Genomic DNA, 26,328 nt, shown 5'->3' on the forward strand with positions numbered 1-26,328 from the left:
CGGTCGCGCCCCCGCAGACGAGCTCCTCTGCCACGCCCAATTAAGCAGGATCCATGAAATGCGTGCGGAGAGCCGGAAAAGGCCCCGGAAATAGCCTTTCCGTACAGCAACATGGCTGCGCCCATGATTAAAGGAAGAGAAAGAAATCTCTCGTCTTTGCTGTGAAGGGGGTGTTTGATTCTTTTCTCCGACTCCATTGTACGGTGATGCAGATTTCCTGAGAGAATTTAGAGGAGGATTATCGCCTTTTCTGGAGGGAGGAGAGAACGGGTGGTCCGATGGTATGGCCGCGCTCATGTTGACTTGAGGTTTAGGGGCTTGGAACTGTGATAGGTGGCGCCAATTTGTGTGTGTGTGTGTGTGTGTGTGTGTGTGTGTGTGTGTCTGTGTGTCTGTGTGTCTGTGTCTGTCTGTGTGTCTGTCTGTCTGTCTGTCTGTCTACACCGGGAGTGGGAGTCCATTACGGAGGCCAGGGTGGGGTGGGTGACAGGCGATTTACTCTCTGAAGGAGAAAGAAGATTGGGCCAGAGGCAGGTCGCCATACGACGCCGGGAGTTTCAGAGGCCACAGGACCCTTAGAGCACACTTGCACCAGTGTCTTCCCCAGCGCACCCGCTCAAATTCAGGACCACTCGAGATATTAGCATGTTTCACCCGAGGTGTCTCCTAGCAGGGAAAGAAAGGCAGGGGTGATGCAAATGCAAAGAACCTTGATTTGGGATTATGGGAGCCTATATTTAGAGCTAGGAGTGAGTTTAGAGAGATTGCAGTCCAACCTTTTTTTACGGATGAGGAAGGATCAGTGAGTCAGTCATTCGATAAACATTTATTAAGCGCCTACTATGTGCTGGACGTTATGCCAAGCCCTGGGGACACAACATAAAGTAGGAGACTTCCTGCCCTCAAGGAGCTCACAATCTAATAGGGAAGACTATGCAAACAGCTATGAACAAACTAGATACATAAGGAGAAAATTTGAAATAATCAACAGATGGAAGGTACTAGCATTAAGGGGAATCAGGAAAGGAGGTATTTTAGCTGGGATTTGGAGGAAGTCAGGGAAGCCAGGAGGCAGAGATGAGGAGGGAGAGCATTCCCTGCATCAGGAACAGCCAAAATGCCACGGGTCAGGAGAGGAAGTGTTTTATGTGAAGAACAGCAGGGAGGCCAGTATTAGTGGACTGCAGACTAAAGTGAGGGTAAGTAAGGTGTAAGAAGACTGGAGAGGTAGGAAGGGGCAGGTTATGCAGGGCTTTGAATGCCAAAAAATTTTCTATTTGATTCGGGAGGTGATAAGACTCCACTAGAGTTTTTTGGGGAAGGGGTTGTGTGGTGGTGGTATGCCATAATCAGACGTGTGTATTAGGAAGATCACAGACAGCTGAGTGGAGGAGGGACTGGAATGTGAAGGGAATATTTGCAGACAGACCAACCAGCAGGCTTTTGCAATAGACCAGGCTTGACCTGATAAAAGCCCTGAATCAGGGTGGTGGCAGTATCAGAGAAGAGGAAGAGAAAGAGAAGAGAAGGGAGCAAAAACATCTGTTAATCACCTACTATCTGCTGGGCATTCTATTTATTGCTTTACAAAAATCTCATTTGATTCTCATAATAACCCTGGGAGGTAGGTGCCATTATCCCCATTTTACAGAGGAAACTGAAGCAGATAGAGGTTGAATAACTTGCTGGGGGCCACAGAACTAGTAAGTGTCTGAGATCAGATTTGAAACTCCTGACTCCAGGCCCAACACACTATCCATTGTACCACCTTGATGTCTAGATGGCAGTGGGAAAAGGACAGTGTAGCTAGTGATAGCCTGGGAGAGAATTGAGGACTTGAGAGATTGGAGGTCATGAGGTGGATGAAGAATAAGATTTGGGATTGCAAAGAAGAAGAAAAGGTGGAATGACAATAGAGTGATCAGATAAAGGAATTTCAGAGTTCATGAACATGGAAATGGAGCTTTTATGAATTTGTAGGTGATGCAAGATCAAGGGTATCATCATCTTTGTGTGTGGCTGAGTTGGGGTGGAGTAGTAGACCATGTGAAATTAGCAGACTGAGGAATTATTGTATTTTATGCTACTTGAGGCAGTATCTATATGTTGAAGTCCTCTAGTGTGAGGTCAGGTGTTGGGGAAGAGAGGAAGGCTGTGAGCCAAGCACTGAACTCATTGAGGAAAGAAGGGAAGTGGCCTGGCAGTCTGTTGATAATCGCTATCAGAGTTTGATTGGGTGGTAAATAAGACTGAATGAACCTCCAAGGAGCTGAGGTTACTGATCGATGGGGTTAGAGGGAAAGCCTGAAAGCAGTGGGGAGCAAGGAGAATTCCAATACTCCAACCTAGACCAGTGAGCCAAGGGGGAATGAGTGAAGAAGGTACATCCAGTGTTGAAAAGGGAAGCCAAGGAGGCTGTCATCAGGAGAGAGCCTGATTTCAGTGAGAGCTGGAGGATGGAGGAAATTGACAAAAGATTTAAGATGAAAGCAAGTTTGTTGCCTATAGAGCAAGTGTTCCAGAGGGTTCAGTGGTAAAGGTTGGTAGTTTTAGAGTGGTATATTGGGGAAGAGGTATGTTGAGGGTAATGAGAATAAGAGATCAGATAGTGGGAGTGTGGGAATGGGGTTTGAGTAATGATCACTAGAGGTTCAGGATCTCTGGGATGGGGAGAATATGACTAGGGGATAGTTTGTTAATTATTGAGGAAAGAATTTAGATAGATATTCATTGTCTATTGGGGTTTGGCCTCAAGGTGAAGTCCTCTCTGGGCCTCACCAGAAAAGGCGAAGTCACTCACCTAAGATCACACAGGTAGATACTTGCAGTGGACTCCAAATGGAAGGATGCTCTCTCTATGCCATACTGCAGGAGAACTGAGTTCTAGTCTTAGCCTTCTTATTAGTTAGCAATGTGATCCAGAGCAAGCTGTCTGCCTTCCCTGGGAAGTCCTTTTCCTCATATATAAAATGAGGAAGATTAGGTGACTTTTTAAGTAGGAATCAAATGATTTGGTTGTTGGCACCTACCCCAAAGTTTAGGAAGTATTTTTAGGGAAAGAAAAAAATAGCATGTTGCTTGAGGACATTGGTTCCTAAATTTGGGTCATAAAAGGTTTACAAAAGGATCTTGAAAAGAGCACATCTAGCAAGTGCAGTTCCTAGATAGTATATATAAGGGATCAACTGTCAGTCAACAAGCACTTATTTTATTTTTTAAATTAACATTTTTTTCTCCCTCCCAGCTCGTCCTTTTCTCTCCTTCCCTCCAAAGAAAGACAAAGCCCTTGTAACAAATATGCATAGTTGAGCAAAATAAATATTTAAAAACAAACAAACCAAAAAAATCTACCTTGCCTCAGATCTATACCTTGGGCCTTATTATCTTTCTATCAGGGGGTGGGTGGCATTCTTTATCATGCCCCTCTGTAATCATGTTTGATAATTATCACAACCAAAGTTCTTAAGTCTTTCAAAATTGTTCCTTTTTTACAATTATGTTATTGTGGAAATTGCTCTTTGTTCTGCGTGATTTATTCTGCATCAGTTCATACAAGGTTTCCCAGATTTCTCTGAAATTGTCCCCTTCATCACTTCTTATGGCACAATAATATTTCATTACATTCATATCATCATTTTTTTTGGCCATTCCATGATTGACTGGCACTCTCTTTGTTTGTAGTTTTTTTTCCACTACAAAAATAATTACTATACACATTTTTGCATGTATAGGACTTTTTCCTCTTTCTTTGCTCTCTTTGGGGATTATAGTGTTATTGCTAGGTCAGAAGGTATGCACAGTTTAATAATTTTTTGAGCATATTTATAAGTTGCTTTCAGAATGGCTGAACCAATTCATAGGTCCACCTAGAGTGAATCAACGTACCTGCTTTCTAGCAGCCTCTCCAATATTTGTCATTTTCCTTTTCTGTCATTTTTGATAATCTAGTCAGTGTGAGGTGGAATCTTAGAGTTGTTTATTATGCATTTCTCTAACTTATTAGTGATTTGGAGCATTCTTTCCATGGCTATAGATGGAATTTCTACTCTTGAGAACTGCTTGTTTATATCTTTTAACCATTTCTTAATTGGGAAATGATTCTTATAAATTTGAATTAGTTCCTTATATATCTTAGAAATGAGACTTTTATCAGAGAAATTTACTATGAAGTTTTTCCCCCCAGTATTTCTTTCTTTTCTAGTTTTAATTTCATTGGCTTTGTTTGTACAAAAACTCTTAAATTTTAATATTATCAAAATTATCCTTTTTATCTTTTATGAACCTCTCTATCCATTGTTTAGTCCTTCCCCTACCCATAGATCTGAAATGTAATTTCTTCCTTGCCCTTCTAATTTTTTATGATATAACCATTTTTAATCTGGGTTATTTATCCATTTGGAGCTTATCTAGGTATATTGTGTGAAGTTCAACAAGCATTCAGAAAGTGCTTATAACGTGCTAGGCATTATGCTAAGTGTTGAAGATAGAAGAAGGGAAAGGAAAAGAAGAGAAGGGAGGAGAAGAAGCATTTATATAGAGCCTACTATATGCCAGACACTTAAAAATATCTCATTTGCTTCTTTCAGCAACCCTGTGGAGTAGGTGCTATTATTATCCTCATTTTACAGTTGAGAAAACTGAGACAAAGTGACTGGCCCAGGATAACACAACTAGTAAGTATCCGAGACTGTATTTGAGCTCAGGTCTTCCTGACTCCAGGCCCAGTGCTCTGTCCACTATGCCACCTAGCAAAAATTTCATCCTCAGCCTGAAGGTGTTACTCCCATTCTGATGAGGAAGATAGCATGTTAAAAAAAAACAAAACAAAACAAAAAAAAAAACTATGTAGATGCAAGATATGTACAGTCAAATTTAGTAAAGGTCCATTTCAGGGTAGAAATGTCACGAGTCTAAAAAATAGTCCTTCAGGATGATAGAATCTTAGAGTTGGAAGAGATCCCAGAGGCCATCTGGTCTAACCCATAAATAACTGAGAATCCCCTGTGACATCCTTCACAAGTGTTCATCCAGTCTCCATTGCTTGAAGACCTCTAGCCAGGAAATGTCTCCTAAAGCAGCTCATTCCATTTTTGGATAGCTCAAATTCTTGTTTTCCTTCATATTGAGTCTGAATCTCCTTCTCCACAACTTTAACCCATCATTCCTATTTCTACCTTCTGGAGTCAATGAGAATTATTCCTTTTCCAGTTCATATACTTGGACATATACTTCATATGCTTGGACAGTTATCATGGTCCACCTAGATCTTGAGAAAGGGCCATCAAATTTGACAGTTAAGAGATCATTGGTAGTTTTGAAGACAGAGGTTTCATTTGAATGGAGTCAAGGATAATGAGGAGTTTAAGAACCTAGGAGACTAGAAAGGTGGTGGTGGTGGTGGTGATAAAAAAAATTAGGGGTAGAGAGAGATGTAAATAGGGATGTTCAGAAGAAGAGGGGGAGTTTTTTGTTTTGCATTTTTTTGGGAGAAAACCAGGGTAATGAGACCTGTGGTGCATATTACAGCCTATTCATGTTTGTTCATCCAGTGCTACTCTCTCTTTCCTACTGAAAAAACCTCTCAAAACATGTGTGTGTGTCGTGAGTGGGGGGTTGTTAGGAGATCAGTCTGGTATCTTCATAAAGCCATACCAACCTTCTATAATCACTGTTTACTTTTCTTAAAAAAAAATTAATAGCTTTTGTTTTTTACTCACTTTCATTTGTGAATATGTCCCTCCCCACTTCCATACCGAGGAGACATTCCTTATAAAAGAATGAAAAAGAAAAGTGTTTCTTTTTCTGGAATAGGGATTCTTTTAACTTTTTTTTTTTTTTGGTGTCATGGTCTCCTTTAACACTCTAATGAAGCCTATGAACCCCTTCTCAGAATAATGTTTTTCAATGCATAAAATGAAATATATTATATTACAAAGCAAACCAATTACATTGAAATAGTTATTAAAATACTTAAAACACAGACCTTAGGTTAAAAATCTCTGTTCCAGACTGCTATTAACTATACCTTTAATAAATCCTAGAATTTTTCAAGGAATCAAAGTTAAGTTCATTGACTTATGGAAAAGAATCAACTTTGCCTTTTTTAAAGAAAATTCCCATAAAATCAATCTCTGTAAGTCCAATTCTAGTCACCAGAATAATGGCCATTGTACCACTGAAACTCTGCCTTTTTTTTTTAAAGGGGAAAAAAGGTGCTAAATACTGAACCATTGTGGAGGAAAACTCCGTACTTTGTGTCTATATGAGTCTGCTAGAAATAATTTTGTTAATTCAGATTAAACTAATTCTTAACATTTCTTCTTAGACAGAGATCCAAAGATGGATAGAATTACTACATACTGCTAGAAGAGTCTCTAACACAACCCATTTTGGAGTTGAAATTTGGGTGAGTTGGTGAGCTCCGATTGCTCCTTCCCTGTATTCCTGTGTTGCCCTCCATCTTTTAGGGTTAGATTCCCCACTATCTCTTCTCCACAACCCCCACCTTCCCATCCCTGCCCCCAATCTGCTAAGGCTAGCCCTTCCTTTTCACAGATCAAAAGGAGAATTCCAAAGAAGGGAAGTTATTAACTGGGAAAAAGAAATCTTTGTGTCATTTTTTTTAAAGCTTCTTTATATGCCTTCACAATTGCATTCTACTTTACCTTTACCACATGGTCATTGAAAATCAAAGATTAGGGGACTTTTCAGTGGGATGAGAGGTAGCAAGATGGAGTGGGAAACACTATTCTTAGAATCATGAGACTTGAGTTTGAATTTTGGCTCTGATATTTACTAGCTGTTTGACCTTGGGAAAGTTATTAACCTATATGAACTTCAATTTAATACAGTTATTTAATTTTTAAAATTAAATTTAATTTTACTTTCAGATCTGAATTCTCTCTGGTCCTCTCCCCTCCCCCACTCATAGAGAAAGTAAGAAAAACAATACTAATTACAAATATGTATATCCTGCATTAGTGAAGTCCAAAAAAGAGAAAAAAAGGAATGAAGCAAAAAAAAAAAATTAGCTTCAATCTGTACTCTGAGTCCATCAGCTTTCTGTGTGAAGGTGAATAGCATAGTCCTTTGGAATTGTGGTTGGTCATTGTATTGATTAGATGAATAGCAACCTTCTCATCTATAAAGTGAGTATAGTAATACTTTTACTATATGCTTCACAAGTTTGTTAAAGAAAGTACTTTGTAAACCTTAAAGTACTATAACAATAGGGAACTTATTAATATTTTTGTTTGAGAATGGGTTTGTCTTTTGGGATCTAGGATGGGGACTGAAGTGATGGAGAGATGAAGAAGATGGATCTCTAGAAATGGGGTGGAATGTGGCTTATAAAAGGAGGTTTTAAACAACCCTACATAGAATATGACTGAAAAACTTAGAATTAGTGAGTTGATAGGAAACTTTGGTATCAGTGGGATAGAGTTTGTAAGCATTAACTTGAAAGTTTTCCTTAGAATCTGCCACATGTGATAGTTTAATTTCAAATTTTCTTTTGGGTAGAGATATAATTTCTATACCATCATATTAAATTATCTCATATAAAATGATTTTTATATTTTTATTGAAATTCAGGAACTTTATAATTTTGATCTGAAAAATTATTTTTGAACTTTAGTTCTTCATTTCTAAAAGCCTTTCATAAGAAGAGACTATGTCTGTTGTGCACCAGCTGTCATCTGGATGGTTACTGGATCATCTTGCTTTCATCAATAACATTGATTACCAACTCTGCCAGCAGCTTGAACCAGCTTCCAGTAATGCTGTGTCCCTCTCATCTCCCCACTGTGATTCTCTTACTGTAACTTCTACATCTTCTATTGAACTTTCTGCTACATTGATGGCCTCTGAGACTGCCGCAAAACCAGAGACTGATGAAAGAGAAAAGAATAAAGCGTTACTGCAAAAATATACATTTCGAGCGGAACTGTTTTATGTTACTAAACCCCATGTGACTACAACTGATTGCACAGCATTCCAGCAAGAAAATAAAGTGGAGACTTCAAAGGATGGCAGTATCAATCATGAGAAACAAGAATGTGCTAAAGACCAAGGTTCTGTTTCGGCTGTTAGGAAGGTATAAAGTCTTCTAAGACAATGTGTTGTTTACACATTGAATAATTTACCATTCAAACAGCTCAAATAATTTCTTTTCACTCTCAAGAATAAATAAGCAAGGGAGAATAAAAGAAGCTAAGATGAGAAGTAGTGGAATACTGTGTAAAGAGGCCTGGATGTAAAATCAGATGACTATGTTTAACTCAAAAGCAACAAAGATTTAGTGCAGACTTTCAGAAAAGATTTCCTTCTTAATGAATTCAAATATCGAAGGCTTAGAAGTCTAACTTTTTTTTTTTTTTTTTGGTGAGGCAATTGGGGTTAAGTGACTTGCCCACAGTTACACAGCTAGTGAATATTATGTGTCTGAGGCCGGATTTGAACTCTGGTCCTCCTGACTCCATGGCCAGTGCTGTGCCACCTACCTGCCCCTAAACAGATTTTTCTTTTTTTCTTTTTTTGGCTAGGCTATTGGGGTTAAGTGACTTGCCCAGGGTCACACAGCTAGTAAGTGTTAAGTGCCTGAGGCTGGATTTGAATTCAGGTCCTCCTGACTCTAGGGCAGGTGCTCTTTCCACTGTGTCACCTAGCTGCTCCTAAACAGATTTTTCTTAGTAAGTTCTTTCAGGGCCTATCTTACTAATGAGGCAAAGTAGATACAATAATAAACATAAATAGTTTATTTGACTTTATTATAAAATCTCATTTATATTTCCAGCAAGGTGAGGTAGATTAGGATTGATAACTAGAATATTTTAGTGATACCAAGTGGGATTAGTATGTTGGATTTTATTAATATACATAATTTGTATGTAACTGTTAAACTAACAAATCGGGTCGTTCTGAAGCTCAAATTTTTCTTGATAGTGTTACTATGAAATTAAGTCTAGATATTTCATTGGCTGAGGAAAGAAGGAAGCTCAGTATAATGAAACTACATATGCTAATTGACAGGAAAGATTTGTGTTTGTTATAGTGCAATGCCTACTCTGCTTTATGCTTCTTCTAGTGCTGATATTGGTAAAAGAAATAGACTTATTGATTATTGCATTTTGTTAGGTACAATTTCTTAATTATATTTAAATATTTTATCTATACATCTATACATATATACATACATATAAAATGTCAGCTGGTGACACATTGGTACCTGTTTTTGATTTGTGCTATTGATTTTTATTCATTGGTTTTCTGTTTGAGGACAGCATACTTTAGCCCAAATTCTTTGCCTTTATTTAGCCTAAGTACATAGTTATTACCAGGATGGACTAAAATATACAATTGAAAAAAGGGAATGTGGCAACAGAAATTGCTTATACATTTTACAAGTCTAAGACATACTGATGCATTAGCTTAATTTTTTCTTGTTTTTGTTTTCTTTTTAGAAAGGCAAAAGATCTATTGCATTCAATCAAGGTGAATTGGATTCTATGGAATACCATGCAAAAGTAAGTTTCATATATTTAATAATCATAAAGGAAACTTTATGCAAAATAGACCAACAAATAGAAGAAGCATTTATTCTCCCAGAGTCAAGGATTCTGACCTGACCTGATTCTGAGTTGTCAGCCTAAATTTAGTAGAGTGACTCAATAACTACTTTGTAAAACATTCAAATGATGCTCTTCATTTCAGATTATATTAGTATTTGTGAATATTTATTACTATAGCATGAATGAAATGAAGCTATGTTAGTTGAATTACAACTCTGTTCTTTATTTTCTAAATCAGGAAATATTTGAGCAGAGGTTGGATGACCATTTCTCAACGATATTATAGAATGAATTCTTACATGGGTTAGAAGGTTAAACTAATGACCTCTAACGCCTCTTATACTTGAAATTATTCTTCAAGTATAGCTTGAATCTATACTTGAGCTTAATATTTCCCTTCCTCCTCGCTATTTACTTTCCTGACCAAAGTGCCTCTCCCTGTTTTCTATTCTCCTTTATATGTAGAAGGTAGAAGGCAGGTGGACTATGGTAGAATTTGGGGAATGCGTAGGGGAACACTTAGTATGTGTCCTCTCTGACAGATAAGGTAACTTTTCCCTCGTCCTCCTCTGTTCTTTCTATGGCCTTTTTATGTAAGTGATAATTAAATGAAGTACTGCAGTGTATCTTAGGAAAAAATTCTTATCTTGGTAACCATCACCAGAAACAAACAGTAAATAGATAAATAATAACTGACATTATATATAATGTCATTTATGACATTTATGTAACAGTTTGCAAAAGCTTGCAAAGTGCTTTACATTTGTTATCTCATTTACTCATCATAGTCCTGTGAGGAAAGTCCTCCCCTGGTAGAATCTTTTTTTGATAGGTGAGAAATCTGAGGCTTCAAGTAGCTAAGGGACTTGTCCATGGTCAGACAAGTAATAGGTGTTATAGGTAAGATTTGAACTCATATCTTCCCAGCTTGAGTTCACCATTTTGTTCATTACTCCAAATGGCTTCAAACAAAATTTAAAAGTTTACATAAAACTATAAATATAAATTATTAAAAATTTGTTTTAACAATCCCATGACCTTTTTGCTATGTATCCTCTTCTTATCTTTTTCTACAGTGTTTTTTTTTTTTTTCTTTTTAAGTTGCCACTAGTCTCAAGGGCCATAAAATGATCAAGGAGAATGAGAAGAGAGAAAACCAATTATTGAGTACTTACTATAAGCCCTTAGTTATGCTAGGTACTGTAGAAGATAAAGACATGTTTAAAGCCTTGCCTTTGTCTTCAGGGAGCATAAGAAGATAGCACTAATAGATAAAGCAATTAGAAAATAATTAAATATTAAACTATAGAGGACAGGTCCTGGACGTGGTTTTATTGGTATAGGGAACTCCTAGGTGAGAAACAAAATAAAACAAAACAACTCTACCAAAGCAGGTTAATATTTTCCTCTGCAATTTAGTCTTAGAGAGTAACCTAGTAACTTGCCTAGGATCACCTCCCATGCATTAGGGATAGCATTTGACCCTGGTTCTTCCTGGCTTTGAGGCCAGCTTTCTGAACGCTACATCTTGGTGAGTATAAAAGGCTATTGAATTTGTATAATGAAAACGGTTAGTGACCTTTATGCGGAAAGCACTTCCAGTATGTGTTCAGAGCAGAAACCACATTATAAAGAATTTGGAGACGCATGTGGTAGTAATGAAGTGGAAGTATTGAGGAGAGACCACTTGTTTGAGAGGTCTGGCAAAGGAATTAAAGAAAGAGAAGACCTCTTTAACTAAGCTAAAAGTATTTTCTCATTTGTTTTAGAGCCTACCCTGTTGCCTAGAAACTCTGCTGTGGAGACCAAAAAGCAGAAAGAGGTGGTAATGCAATACAGTCAGTGCATCATCCCATCAAACCTATTTTTAAGATTTTGTTTATAAAATATGGAAAAAATGCTAAATGAATAATCATAACAAATAATGTAGTTAGATGTTATAATTTCTTTGATTTTTGTCTTGTAGACAGTATTGCACAGGAGTATCAAATGAATTTAAGTAACTGATTCTCAATAATAAATGTGAATACCACAGTTACAAAACATGCCATGATTATAGAAATTTTCCATAAAAGGAAAAAGAGGGATATAGTTATAATAAGGAGAAGATGCTCCTCTAGCTCTGTGTTAATTACAGGCAAGAGTAGGCAGCCATTGTATTGACAGGATGTCACTGCCAGGCTCAGAATTAACCAGGTGGAAACTGAGCCAAGAGGGTCCTACCTTAGTCTTCCCAAGTCCTGTCCCGTGCCCTGTCTTCCCCCTGTATTCCCCAGGGCAGATATCTACTTACTGGTAGCAGTTCATAGATGTCACTCCCATTGGGCTGCTGGCATTATGGTTCATTGACTTAATGACATTTCCTGATGATCATACCTGGAATCAGACTAAGAATAATATCAATTATAGTCCCACAAGATTTAACCTTAAACAGCAGTTTCACTAATCATCGCTTAAGGCTGGATTAAGTTATTATTACTCCCATATTGTTGAGAATAAAAGTATTGCATTGTTTCTTGTTGTTTTAGTCATTTCAAGTCACTTCGTGTTGGTTTTCTTGGTGTTTTCTTGGCAGAGATGCTGGGCTAATTTGCCATTTCCTTCTCCAGCTCATTTTACAGATGAGGAAATTAAGGGAAACAGGGTGAAGTGACTTGCCCAGGGTCACCCAGCTAGTATGTGTCTGAGGCCAGATTTGAACTCAGGAAGATGAGTCTTCCTGATTCCAGGCCCAGCTCCCTATACCTCTCACACTACCTAAAGATCCTGATCAAGTCCTTGTCCTCCCACCCCTCTTACTTGTTCCTAGGGGGAGAGGTAGGGGAGAGGATACAGGAGGCAGCTCCTCGCTCCCCTCCCGTGTCCTAGCTTCCTCCTGTCTGTGGAACCTGGGAATGACCTGCTGCCAAATCTTATTACTCTAGTTTTTATCCCCAAAAAATAAGCACACAAAGTTCCCCATATCCTTCTTATTTCTACCAATATTTAGTAAGTACAAACATTTACAATATAAAAACATAGATGGAATTTAACTGTTGTAGAAATAACATCATTGTAAAAATCTGCTTCCTTAACATATTTTTATTATTCCCTTTCAGGTCAGGGGGCTGATTTTGGATGGCACCACACAGTTAGTTCAAGAAGGCCTGAAAAGTGGTTTTCTTTGCTCATTTTCAGAAAAACTGGACGATGGTAACAGGACTACTACTGTGGGATTTGATAGCTGTGGTTTGGCTGAACTATGTGACATGGCTAAACAGTTGCCTTTGGTGAATGAAAATGAACTTGATACAGTACAGTTGATAGATGCAGATATGTCTGTTCCAGAAAAGGATGTATTTTCACGAATTACTCAAAACAGCTCAAATTTTACAAAGATGATAATTCTGATGGGACAGAAATACCTATTGCCACCAAAAAGCAGCTTCCTCTTGTCTGATCTTTCTTGTATGCGGCCACTTCTGAATTGTAAGTACATGTATGGTCTTTTCTGAAAGGGATATCTCCTCCATTTTGTGATAGAATACAATAGCTTACAAGTTGAATTATAGCTTATAAAGTGGTCTACTTTGCATGAGATTGAATAAACGTCAACATTTGTGAAAAAGTAGGACCACAAGTATTTTTCCCCATTTTGAATTTTTCCTTTAAACTTGTTCTGAAGTTCTATAGGTAGAAACTTGAAAATTTTGATAGTTTCAGATGGTAGTTTCTGTTATTTTGGACAGCGTTACAAAGATTCTAAAAGAGTAAACTTCTCCCGTAAAAGCTGGTATTGAGTATAAATGATTATAAACAAGTGACTTTACTAAACTTTATTTTATAAGAGATAGAAATATTTTCAGTATTATTTGCTAAGCTAATAATCACCTTTTATATATAACTTTTAAATTTTTTTGTATTTTCTTTTGAAGCATTGGGGTTAAGTGACTTGCCAAATAGTCCGGTTTTGAACTCAGGTCCTCTTGACTCCAGGGTAGGTGCTGTATCCACTGCGCCACCTAGCTGCCCCTTATTTTCTTTATTTAAATAAAAACATTGTCATTTATTTTTTTTCCCCTCTCATGTTCCCCACTCCTGCTGGAAAAAAAAAACCCTCAAAACAAAAACACATGCGTAGACGAGCAAAACACATTTTTATATTGGCCATATCAAAAAATGTATATGTCATTTAATCCATCACCTCTCTATTAAGAAGTGGGTTGCATTTTATCATTGGTTCTCTGGAATTATGGCTAATCAGAATTCTTAATTATTTCAAATTTTTTCATTTTTACAGTGTTGCTGTAACTTGTAAATTAGTGATTAAGCAGTTGCTTTGAATTTCTTGAGGTGTTTCTGCATAGAGCAAAGAGTCTGGATTTTAAACAGCATTGTTTGAAAGTGATGGGTTTAGGAGCCAGCTGGAACTGAGTCTTATACATATTTATTTTTTCATTTGGCCATTTTAGAGGTAAAATTCTAAGTTATAAAGCAACTAGCACTTAGCCAAATAATTAAGATCTTTTCAAAATGCCAATTGGCAGTCTGATGTGCGCTTAATAATCTTACAAAGTCTGAGAGTTAAATTACAAAGGCAGTTTACTATGTATTTTAAATTGAAGTGACTATGCCATAACACTGCTGCTGAAACTAATGGGCCATCTAGAAATCACAAAGAAAGCAGACACTGGTCTGAGTCACTGGGTTATCAGCAGCAAAAAAAAAATCTTAGCAAAAGAGTATTTTTCTTCCTCTCCCTTATTTTCAATTCAGTAAAAAACGGAAAGTAGTATAACATCTCAGAGAGCATAACTGTGTAAAGTAACCATTGGCTTTTTAGATAAATTGTTCTTATTGTAGTTTATTAGATTAAGTGCTATAATACCTTTTCTGTTATATTTCTGTCTAGTTGAATGTGCGTCAGCTTGAGTATGACATTTGGCTTTCATGTTTATAATCTGTGATTACCACACAGGAGCTTTTCTCCTAAAGATGTGCTTTTGCTTTCAGATGGGAAAAAATATGATGTAATTGTGATCGATCCACCATGGCAGAACAAATCCGTTAAAAGAAGCAAAAGGTATATTGTACAAATTTATTTATCAAATTTACTGTTAAGATCATTTCAAGGCTTTAAAAAAAGTTAGTTATTATTTACTAATAGTAGTGAATATCTTTTCAAACTTTTATTCTTATTTATGCTTTTAGACTTGTCACTTTTTTGTATTTTGAATTTGTAATTTCATCAGAGTGGATACTCGTTTAAAGGATACACACCAGAATCCTTCCATATATCTGCTCATAGGATGTGATTCTTATTTATGCATTTTTTATAGTTCCTCCATAGAAGATCTAGTCAGTGTGCTGGAGCCCTTTCTTTTTTTGGTATCTCTGGGTTACTAGTTTGCCAATCAGATTTTCCATTTTTGTTTCATTTTCCTTACATAATCAGCCTACCTCCTTTTTCAGGTAGAGTCATCTTCCAAAATGCCTTCTTTGCCACTTCTTAGTTCCAAGTTGTCATTGATAATGTGTTTATGTCCATAATGCATTTTCCATAGCCTTTTGGATTATTTATAATTTTAATTCTTTTGAGAATTAAGGAGGTGCACCCTACTACAGTGGAAAGATCATTATTTTTAGAGTTGGAAGGGTTTGATTCCCATCTCTTTTTACTGCTTATGAATAAGTCATTGTCTCTCTGGATTTCAGTTTCCTTATCTATAAAATAACCTCTAAGATCCTTGCAAGCTCTAAATATACTATCTTATGATCCTATGACATTATGGTATTCCATGATTCACAGACATATATAATGAGAGAATATTGGAATTGAAATTAATTTCATGGAGTAGGTAGGGAATTTGCAGGTGGGAGAAATGTGTAAAAAATGACATGTGCACTGAACCTTGAAGGAAAGTAAGAATGAAAGAGAAGGAGGTGAGGAAAGAGTACATTCCAAGCATGGGAGTGGATGGGTGGGGGGAGATAGCCTGTGCAAAAGCACAAAGGTAGGCTATAGGATGCCATGTATAAGGGAAAAGTAAGTCAGTCTGCCTAGAATATAGAATACATCAGAAGGAGGACCATATATTGTTTCAGATGGTAGGTTGGACCCAGACCGGGAGTGGTTTTAGAAGCCAAAGAAAGAAGCTGTATTTTGTATTGTCTAAAGGTAATAGGGAGCCACTAGAGTATTTTGAGCAGGGAAGTGATTTGGTCAGACCTATGTTTTAGGAATATCAGTTTGGAAGCTATATGGAGGATGAATTGGAGAGCAAAAGCTGGAAGCTTGGAGACCAGTTAGGAACCTATTGCACAAGTTCAGGTGAGAGGTACTGAGGGCCTTAAGTAGAGTGGTGGCTATATTAATGAAGAGAAGGGGATGGATTTGAGAGATGTTGTGGAGGTAGGTAGGTGGTGCAAACTAGGCCTAGAGTCAGGAACACTCATCTTCCTGAGTTCAAATCTGGCCTCAGACGTTTACTAGGTGTATGACCCTGGGCGAGTCATTTAACCTTGTTTGCCTCAGTTTCCTCATCTGTAAAATGAACTGGAGAAGGAAATTTTAAACCACTCCAGGATAAACCTCAAATGGGGTCAGGGAGAGTTGGACATGACTGAAAATGAGTGAACAACAACAAATGTGGTTATAAGTACCAAGACTTAGCAACTTATTTGCATATGGATATAGAGAGAGGAAGGGCAGCCAGGTGGTGCAGTGGGTAGAGCTCTGGGCTTGGAGTCAGGAAGAGTTGAGTTTAAATTTGGCCTCAGACATTTGCTAGCTACGTGATCCTGGGCAAATCACTTATCCTCTTTCTGTCTCAGTGTTCTCAGCTACAAAATGAGCTGGAGATGGAAATGGCAAACCACTCCAGTATCTTTTCCAAGAAAACTGCAAATGGGGTCAAGAAGAGTTGGACACAACTGAAATGACTGAACAACAACAATTATAAAACTAGCATTGGCCTAGCCATTATGGAGTACAAAAGAACTATAATGTGTGGGCCTTATTTGAAAGAATCTTAGAATCTAGGTATGATTTTTGCTAGGTATGAGGAAAAGACATACATATATAAAATGGTGAATAAGACAGTATATTTAATAAAATCTTAAATTGAACTGTACAGACAACTAGAAGATAGGAAAATATGTAGTAAAGTAGGTCACATTTTATAAAGCACTTAGCATAGTACCTAGAACATAATAGGCACTTCATAAATGCTTATTTTCATCCCCTTTCCTTAATTTGCCCAATGTGCATAAGAGGTAAAGGAATTAGAAACAAGAGAGATTGATGTAGAGGATTTATTGGGGTAACCCCTCATGGAGGAGGAAGTAGGACTTGAACTGCGTAGAATATGCTTAGGCAGAGAAGAGGGGTAAGGGTTTTCTAGATGGAGAAAAACCACAATTGGTGATAGCATGGAGGCCAGGGTCAGAATGAGAGCGATTTTGCTGAAGTAGTTTTGTGTGGGGATATAGGAGGATATTACCCAGAATAGGCGCAAATTTTTTGAGGGCCTTGAAAGCCAAGTGAAAGAGTTTAGATTCAGTATTGTATAGTAGAATGTAATTGATAGTTCTGGAACAAGAAAGGCCAAAACCATAAAAGTGGTATGTGGGATTAATTGGAAGGAGGACCAGTGAGAGGCAGAAAAACTAGCTAGGAGACAAATGCAGTAGTTCAGGTGATAAAAGTTTGGCCTAGGGTGGTAATGGTACATACTGAAAGTCTAACAAGAGTTACAAAAGGAAAAGCAAAATTGATAGATATTTCAAAGGAAGACAAGATAGAACTTTGTGACTGATTGGATTTAATGGAGTGAATGAAAAGGAAGAGTGAAAAATGGTTCCAGTTTTTCCAGCTTGGGAGGCTGAGAATGAGTGTAGTTGTGACATTACCCTGAGTAAAAATTGCAAGATATTTTAAACTAGTTTATCCTTGTAAGAACAAGGGCATTAGTATTTTTTAAAAGTGCCTTTTATATGTTTCAGTAAAATTATTACAGTAGTTTTAGAAGAGATGCTTGCAACGAAGCCTGTCTATATTAAAAGGAAAGTGGATAAAAATTGTTATCTCTGGAATGTGTGTGTCCACTGGATGTCACTGTTGATTCATACTTAGCACCTAGAAGCCTTCTTTTAGATAGGCATAATTCTATACAGAGCTCCCTGTTTAATTCTTGTTTTTCACTTCCTACCAAATTTTCCTTTATTTGCAGAAATATGTATCTTTTTATTATATGTAGGTACAATTATTTATCTTCTTGGCAAATAAAACAAATACCTGTCCCCAAACTGGCTGCTCCAAACTGTCTTGTGATCACTTGGGTCACCAATCGACAGAAGCACCTACAGTTTGTAAAAGATGAGCTTTATCCCTATTGGTCTGTGGAAACACTTACTGAATGGCACTGGGTGAAAGTAAGTTCTAAAGTTGCTTGATAATTTATTTACTCAGGTGGCATCTTGACGATCATCACCAGTTATTTGTTGTCTCATTTAACTCATTTAACATTGTCTCGTTAAAACCTATTCATTTCTCAGTCTCTGGGTGATGGCAGATGTAGAGGGAGGATTGTGATAGTACCTCTCCCCCTTCCAGTCCCTTTTCATTTCAAGGCTTTCCTTGGTGCTAGGGAAGGTGGTGGTAGGGGGTGGAGGTAGGGAGGATGGTGGTGTAAGTGAAGTTGCTGGTGGAGGGAGGATGAGAAAAGAGACGAAGAAATGGCTAGATTTTTAAAAGTTCATGCTTTTGAAACCCTCTTCATTAAAATCCTTAAGAAGGACTTAAGATGTTGATTTTAAAAGTCAAAATAATGCACCCAAATAATTTCCCTAATCCCTTCTATATTCTAAGGCAAGTGAAGCGGTTTCTAATTATTTAATTATAGTTAACTTATTAATTTTAGATCAGTAAAATTATGATATATTTTATTTTTTATGTGCTAAATGCACGCTTTATAATATATTCAATCAATTTTGCCATTTTGAATTTTTTTGGAGGTTCGCAAGTTTGCTTTTGTATTGTTGGTCATTTCTATAATTTATTTGATCATGAGTTTTTAATCAGAAGTGAAATTATAATTGTTCCTAAGAGGAAAATATTATTAATTTTCAGATATTTTGCTTTAAGATTCAGTTTCTAGAAACTCATTGCCATAAAAAATAGAAACTATGTATGCCAGATTGTGGTCCTTTGGACTAACTATTTAGAAAATACTCATTTTTCTTTCCAGTACCAGAAAACATTTGTGGATTTATTTGACTTTTTTATTCTTTTATATCAGATCACCAGGTCTGGAGAATTTGTATTCCCGTTAGATTCTCCACACAAAAAGCCTTATGAAGGTTTAGTACTGGGGAGAATTCAAGGAAAAACTGTTTTGCCAGTAAGGTATGAGAAAAGTATTTTTCAAAGTTGGTATAGTATAAGTTTCTTATTAAGCAAAAGTCAATCTCACTCTTCATTTGTACATATTTGAAAACCTGGAAATTGAGAATGAGTAGAATAGATAACTTTCTGTTATAGTTTTCTGTCACATGTACTCTTATCATATTTGTTTTCTCCTGAGTCTAACTGTCCTTAAGTTCTACATTCTTGATACTTAAATATTTAATTGAAGATTTTCCTTAAATTTATTCTTCAGAGTAAAAATATTATCAATTCATTTCAGTCAGTCAGTAAACATTTATTAGACACCTACTATGTGCTAGGTATACAAAGAAAGCCAAAAGATGGTCTCTTCTCAAACAATTGTGTACAAACAAGCTCTGGAAAGAACAAATTAGAAATAATCAAGTGAGGGAAGGCACAAGAATTAAGGGGTGTGGGAACCAGGGAAAGATTCTTGTAAAAGGTACTAAGATTAATTGTGAACTGTTCCCTTCCCGAATCCTTTTAAACACACCCCTCAAGCTAAATTTTTATGATTTTTCTTCTCCATCAAGGCTGCCCTTGGTGGTAGTAGTGCTGCTGCAGCAAGGGGAGTCATTGGGGAGCCCACAAAAAAAAAATGAAAAAAACATGATGCCTATAATTTGTACATATAATCATCAGACTTGGTGATGTAACTTATTTTTAAATTCTCTTAAAAATAGGAACCCGGAGGTGAAAGTACTTCCAATTCCAGACCACAAATTAATTGTCAGTGTGCCCTGTACCCTTCATTCACACAAACCACCTCTTACAGGTATGTTTATATTATTCTTGTTATACTGTTTGGGCTTTCCTTAAATTCATAAATCACAAGTGGGCATTTAAATGGTTCAAAGATTTAAAAGTATTTAAAAATACTTTATTTAAAGTATTTAAATATTTAAAAATTTAAAAATAGGATAGGTTATGGTATAGTGGAGCATTGCATTTGGCCTCAGGGAACTTGGGTTTATAGTCCTGTTCTGGTAGTTACTACCAGGGTTGTCTGAGGGCCCCTTTAAATTCTAAAGACTTGCCCAGTGTCAAACATGTATTAAGAAGCAAAGTCAGGATTTGAACCCAAGTTTTCTGACTCAGAATCCAGCACAGTTTCTCCCATACCATGATCCTATGAGTAAACCCAATACTAAAAAGTCTGCAGATGGAGAGTTGATAAAATAGGGTCTGAAGGGACTTTAGGTCTTGCCTTTGTCTCTGAAGGCTGAATTTGAAATGTACTCAAAATAGCCACTAGAGAGGTGGCCAGAGTTGTCTAAATGTTCTGTAGAAGCTTTGGGTTTTACTTATTTTATTTACTGATTTTGAGAGACGACAGTTTTCTTGAGGTGCCTTTAACTGAATTGCTGCTATGGACTGTAGTCCCTAGTGGTCATAATGCTGCTGTGGGTTTATGATAATCTCTTTACCACTAAACTATAATTTACCAACATTTTTCTGTTCAGGCCATTGAGAGAAAAATAGCAATGCATTTCTGATTTTATACTTCAGATTACTTGGGAGAATGGGATTCAATCCACGACATTGTGCTTTACAGTTTTTTTTTCATGGAAACATATTTAACGAATTTTGAGGATATCTGTGCTGTAAAACAACTCGAGAGAAAACCTTACTAGGGGTTTGCATAATATTTAGTTCCTTGCATAGAGGGTTCTTTATGTATTACCAGGTTGCTTTTGAGATATAAACAGGTGACATCTGTCTGATTGTTCCAAACTAACATTGAGATTTTTTTCTGTGTATAATTAATTGCCTTCCTTTTTTCAGGTGATATAGGTTCCTCCCCTTCCCCCAACCCCCCTCCCCAAACACATACCTATGTGACTTAAAATGAAGAATAACTTAAAATGTATGGAGAATTTGATACAGATTTTTGTATTCAACCTAAAGAAATCTGATAAGTAGTTACCTCCTTTGGACTTTTTCCCTTAGTGGACGCTGGGAGTTTTGTGGTATATTTCCTACAGTTACAGTTTTACAAAATGAAAACTGCTGTGCTTTTTAAAAAAATCTGATATTTCTGAATCACTAAAGTAGTTATTAGTTTTAAAAAGTGAGCGATTGTAACTAAAAGTTTTAGGAGACTTAAAAATAGGGTATGCAGGTTAGTAATATAAAAAAAGTATCAAAAATCTCTGTGATGGCGAGGGATATAAGTAATACAGTGTTTCAGTGTTTCCAGTAGAGGGCAGCAGAACCACACTGATTTTTGAAAGCCTTCTAAAGTTGAAAGTTTTGTAACAATATCTGGATGACTCATATAGATTATATTTTGTTTAAGTAGTCACAATGACAAAAACATTAGTATTTATGGCTACTTAACTTATTTCGAGCTACTCGTAAAAGTACACATGTTAGTGTGTAAGTACTGATTTTAAGGATTTATTCTTCTGGTGAAGGTGCAAATTAAAGTAAGTCATCAAAAAGCAACATTCAGTTTCCTGCAGAGCATTTAACTATAGAATCATGACTGTAAGGTTTTGGATGATACGTGTTCCGTGTTTAGTGCTCACAGATTTAATATGTCATTGAAATGTACCTAAACTGTTTTATGCAAATTCGTAAAATGAAATTTTCTCACTCCAGGTTTTGATTCAACTAACAGCAGGTTTTTCTTTTAGTTTAATTCGTGATATCTTCCTTGAAATGGTAAAGATACATTTTCTTCTACAGGAGAATTGGCAGAATATTCTGTTTCACATGGAATACTTTTACTGTATTCTCAAGATTGGAATGTTTTCTTCTCATAGATTTAAAGATATCATGAATATGAAATATGAAAATGGTATTATAAATGCATTTTAGAAAACTTAGCAACCTTTTTAATCTACAGTAAAAAGTTTACATTGTTAAAAAAATTTGAATCACAAATATTTTTACTATTCACATTCTCCCTTATTTATGATGCTATATGCTTGATGATCATTTCCTCCTGAAAATGTTAAAAAAAATTAGATGAGGTATTAATTCAAAATGTGATAGGATTTATAATAGTATTAGATTTTATGTTACTTAAAACCAAATCATGGTTTAGTCTTTTGAGCTGGCAGTATGGCATACAATAGTGGAACTTAGGAGGGAGTAGACTTTGTTATCTGTTAAAATGTGAATTAATTGGGAAAACGTGGTTCTATATATGAAGTTTAGCTTTTCAGTCAGCTTGTCTAGAACGCATCTATTCTATACATTTAGAAATGTTTGTTCTTTCAAATGAGATCAGTTCTTTCTGTTCTGGAGTGTGCTACCCCAACCAGCAAGAGAATTTAGTCTACTGGTAAAGATACTTAGTTAACCCAGAGGGCTGAAGAAGATAAAGGTCACTGAGACCCTTGGGAGCTGCATAGTAACTATCATTGGGACTGACTAGTAATCCTTCAAGTGGCTTCTCTCATGCTTTCCTGTTTATAGTTTAAATGCCTTCTGGCCTTTTAAAATAATGGTAGCAAATAATTTATTATCATTTGTCAATTAAGGTCTAGTGTTTTCTCTACATTGTTTTTGTCTTGTTTGTTTTTCACCTGAGTTTAGAGCAAGCCAACAGAATAAAGAGTATGGAAGATGATGAGATAGACAGGCAGATCATGGAGTGAGCAGAGATGAGGACAGAGAAGACCTTCATTTTTTTCTCTGCCTCTAAGTACATTTCCAGCTAGAAATGAAGGAAGATGATTAGCTATTTGGGGATTATCTGTTAACTTTATAAGTATAGCCAACCAGAAGCATCTTGATTTTTTCCCCCCAAATGGTGCCATTTTGTAACTATGAATTTAGAATTTGAACATTTGAACTAAAGTTATATATTTCTATTAATTTTTCCTAATTTCTTCACAAAATTCTTAATGAAGTAAAAGACATGGCATAATAGCATCTGAATACTGTTCCTTATTATTTTTTTCTTATTTCCTATTGTAATGGAAAGGAAAAAAACAAAACAAAATTGTAGATGTGTTCAAAATGCAATATTGCCTAGTGGTCCAGGTGAGGGCCTGGGTGAATACTAAGTGGTTCATAGATTCTGATTGTGAGTATTTTTCCTTTCTAAGATCAGGTCTCCTTTCTCAAGTAGATTTTCAGCTTTTTGATGACCTGAGACTTTTGGTTCCTCACCTGCTCTCTTGACTTCTGGTGCAGGGTTCTTCACTCCATTGGATTCTCAGTTTAGTAAATGTGTAGACCGACTGACTCTGAGAAGATTTTGGGTTTTATTCTATCTTTGTACGAAAGAAAAAACCAAAAGGCCTGCTTCTTTCAGTATAACCTTAGACCACATTAAAGGTGACTGGGGACTGATAGGGCAAGGAATCCATGGGAAAGAAAATGAAAGAATGATAGTGTTATTGTCTTCTAGGCCTCTGGGGAAATCTCTTCTGAGGACAGCAGCATTTAATTGTTTATTTATGAAGAGACTAGAATTCTGCAAACCAACCCTTGCTAGATTGTCCTGAAACTTGAATCTCAGTTAAATCATACTCTAGGTATCTTCAACCTTGATTTAATATTTAATAGCCAGTGCTCAACCAATATCCCTCTCCCTATCCCCCAAACACTCTGACTCATACATCATGATATAGCAATTGGAAAAAACATACAACTTAAAAATCATTGCTATGTTGTTTTTAAAGGCTCAGATATCCCCAGAGTTACCAAGGGGATGCATAATCCTTTAACATAATTTCGTGTGTGTGTGTGTGCGCGCGCACGTGCATGGATGTAAGTACATATGCACATGTAGGCAGCTAGGTGACACAGTGGACAGAGTTCTGGACCTGGAGTTGGGAAGACCTGAGTTCAAATTTGGCCCTAAATACTTACTTAGCTGTATAACCTTGGCAAGTCATTTGACCTCTGTTTGCCTCAGTTTCTGTAAAAGGGGGTTAGTGATAGCACCTGCCTCCCAGGGTTGCCGTGAGGATCAAATACGATCATAATTGTAAAGTGTATTGCACAGTGCCTGGCACATTGTTAAGCACAATTATAAATGTCTTCTCTTCCACCTTATTCTCTTCTTTCATTCTTCTTTCTATTACTTCTCTTCCTTCTCTTCTTCGTATTGTGTGTCATTTAGTTGCTTGTATAGATTGTCTTCAAAGGCTTTCCCCACTTTTTCCCCCTTGTATGAAATTTGTTGATTAAAAAATAAATTGGCCTATATTCAGGAGATGTTGGGTTGACAATATTGAAAAATTTATTTTTTAAAATTTTTTAAAATTTATTTATTTTGATTTATAAATAATCACTTCCATATACTTTTGAGTTTAAAGTTTTTCTCCCCCTTCCTCCCCACCACTCTCCCCAAGACAGCACACAATCTGATATAGGCTATACATTTACATTCATATTAAACATATTTTCACATTAGTGATGTCGTAAGTAGAAATTAAAACCAATAGAACCATCAGAAAGAGGAAACAAAACTCAACAGAAGAGAAAAAAAATAACAATTCGGCTTCCATAGTTCTTTCTTTGGGTGTAGATAGCATTTTCCATCACAAGGCCTCTGGAGATGAATTAGATCCTTGTATTGCCAGGAAGGGTTAAGTTTATCAATATTAGTCATCGTGCAATGTGGCTGTTATTGTGTACAAGGTTCTCTTGGCTGCTTACTTCAGTTAGCATCAGACTGTACAAGTCTTTCCAGGTTTTTCTGAAGTCAGCCTGTTCTTCGTTTCTTATAGCACAATAGCATTCCATCACATTCATATACCACAACTTGCTCAGTCATTCCCCAATTGATGGGCATCCTCTTGACAATATTGAAAAATTTAAAAGTCACCTGTGTAGGCATTGAAATCTTCATTTCTCATCCCTCAAATGAAAGCCGATAAGTCAGGATTATTGAAGGCTCTGATGGTGTTGTCCCCAATCTCAAGGGCACTGTTTTCCAGTGACTTTCCAGCTATAAATAGTAAAGCCTATTGATGAAATTCTAGAAATTAATTTACTGTCCTTTAAAAAAATGAAACATTCTCTTATTTTCTTTTTTTTAACAGCTGAAAGGAAATTGATTTTTTCCCCCTGTAATCATCTTTGGCTCTTTTTTTTTTTTTTAAACAGAAGTTCTAAAAGACTATATAATGCCAGATGCCGAATGTTTGGAATTATTTGCTCGAAACTTACAGCCTGGATGGACTAGCTGGGGAAATGAAGTTCTTAAATTTCAGCATATTGATTATTTCATTACTCCACAGATTAGAAACTGAGAATAATCTTCTGACGAAAGTAATCATTCTCCTTGTCTCCTCCACCATTCCTTAATGTGGCCTACTTCATTGTGCCTTTTACTACCAGTTGTACACTCGGATATTTAAATAGGACTCAGTTGTTTTATAACAAAATCCACTGTAGTGACCAGCCTTTGTATTCATTGAGGGTGAGTTTAACTTCCACTTTTAACTCTGCAGATAACAGATTAAGAAGGAAAAAAGTGGGTTACTAATAACCTCATGATCTGTTAAAAAACAAAACTGTGGACACTTATCTCTGGGATACAATTATACTCTGAAAAGTGTTTTAAGAACTGCCAAATGCATTGAGGTTTATGTAATATTCTTTGTGGGTTAGATTGCATGTCAGGATCGCTTGTCAGTGCTTCTTTCTTTGGACTTATTTTAAGAAATATTTGCTTTTCAGAAAATAATAAACATGTTTTTAAAGAAAGTCTATGTCATGTATTTTTTTCAAAGCATAGAAAGAACACTGGAGTTGAGACAGAAGACCTGTATTCAGATTCGGCCCTTAGACACTTAATAGATGTGTCCCCTCTGGCAAATCACTTAACATCTTGGTACCTTAGTTTCCTGATTTATAAAATGAAGGGTAGCCTCTTGGATTCCTTCAAAATCTAAATCTGTGATTTAGATCTGTGAACTTTGCTCAGTTTCCTCATCTATAAAAATGGGACGAATAACATACCTGCCCTTCCTGTCAACCTCACAGGGTTGTTTTGAGGATCAAATGAAGTGAAGTGCCTTACAAACAAATGTAAGTTGATTTTAGTACTCTGTTCTATCTATTAACTAAAAACAGTGGGGGGTCCAGTGTTACAGAATTAAACAATATCTCAGAATTAGAAGGGCAGCTGGGTGACTCAGTAGATAGAGTGCCAGGCCTAGATGAGTCAGGAAGAGTTCAAATCTGGCCTCAGGCACTTACTGTCTATGTAAGACACGTCACTCAACTCTGTTTGCCTCAGTTTCCTCATCTGTACACAGTAAGCTGGAGAAGGAAATGGCAAGCCACTCCAGTATCTTTGCCAAGAAAACCCCAAATGGGGTCATGAATAGTCGGATATGACTAAAAAACAACTGAACAATGACCACATTCAGAATTGGAAAG

General features: G+C 36.6%; 1 protein-coding gene across 6 annotated transcripts; it reads left to right on the top strand.

Annotated features, from left to right (window-relative positions):
- Positions 1 to 58: 58 nt before the first annotated feature.
- On the top strand, positions 59 to 25,620 carry LOC114054109 (methyltransferase-like protein 4). 6 transcript variants are annotated; one of them, XM_027877223.1, is made up of 10 exons: positions 59 to 281; positions 6,326 to 6,406; positions 7,691 to 8,095; positions 9,462 to 9,524; positions 12,668 to 13,037; positions 14,562 to 14,631; positions 17,807 to 17,981; positions 18,848 to 18,954; positions 19,659 to 19,750; positions 25,048 to 25,616. In XM_027877223.1, the coding sequence occupies exons 1-10, from the start codon at positions 279 to 281 to the stop codon at positions 25,191 to 25,193; spliced, it is 1,512 nt and encodes a 503-aa protein (XP_027733024.1). In that variant the 5' UTR covers positions 59 to 278; the 3' UTR covers positions 25,194 to 25,616. The 6 variants fall into 6 exon arrangements, with proteins under 6 accessions (XP_027733024.1, XP_027733026.1, XP_027733027.1 ...); XM_027877225.1 differs by having other exon boundaries at positions 59 to 198; positions 7,637 to 8,095; positions 25,048 to 25,615; XM_027877226.1 differs by having other exon boundaries at positions 59 to 198; positions 6,330 to 6,406; positions 7,637 to 8,095; positions 25,048 to 25,615.
- The last annotated feature ends 708 nt before the right edge of the window (positions 25,621 to 26,328 follow it).

The sequence above is a fragment of the Vombatus ursinus genome, unplaced genomic scaffold, assembly GCF_900497805.2.
Source record: "Vombatus ursinus unplaced genomic scaffold, bare-nosed wombat genome assembly UNPS02014812.1, whole genome shotgun sequence".
Classification (NCBI taxonomy): domain Eukaryota; kingdom Metazoa; phylum Chordata; class Mammalia; order Diprotodontia; family Vombatidae; genus Vombatus; species Vombatus ursinus.

Excerpts from the sequence above, each read along its gene's own strand:
- LOC114054109 (XM_027877223.1), top strand. Across the intron at positions 6,407-7,690 it reads ATTTTGGAGTTGAAATTTGG|CTGTCATCTGGATGGTTACT; the intron begins GTGAGTTGGTGA and ends GTTGTGCACCAG. Across the intron at positions 9,525-12,667 it reads CTATGGAATACCATGCAAAA|GTCAGGGGGCTGATTTTGGA; the intron begins GTAAGTTTCATA and ends ATTCCCTTTCAG.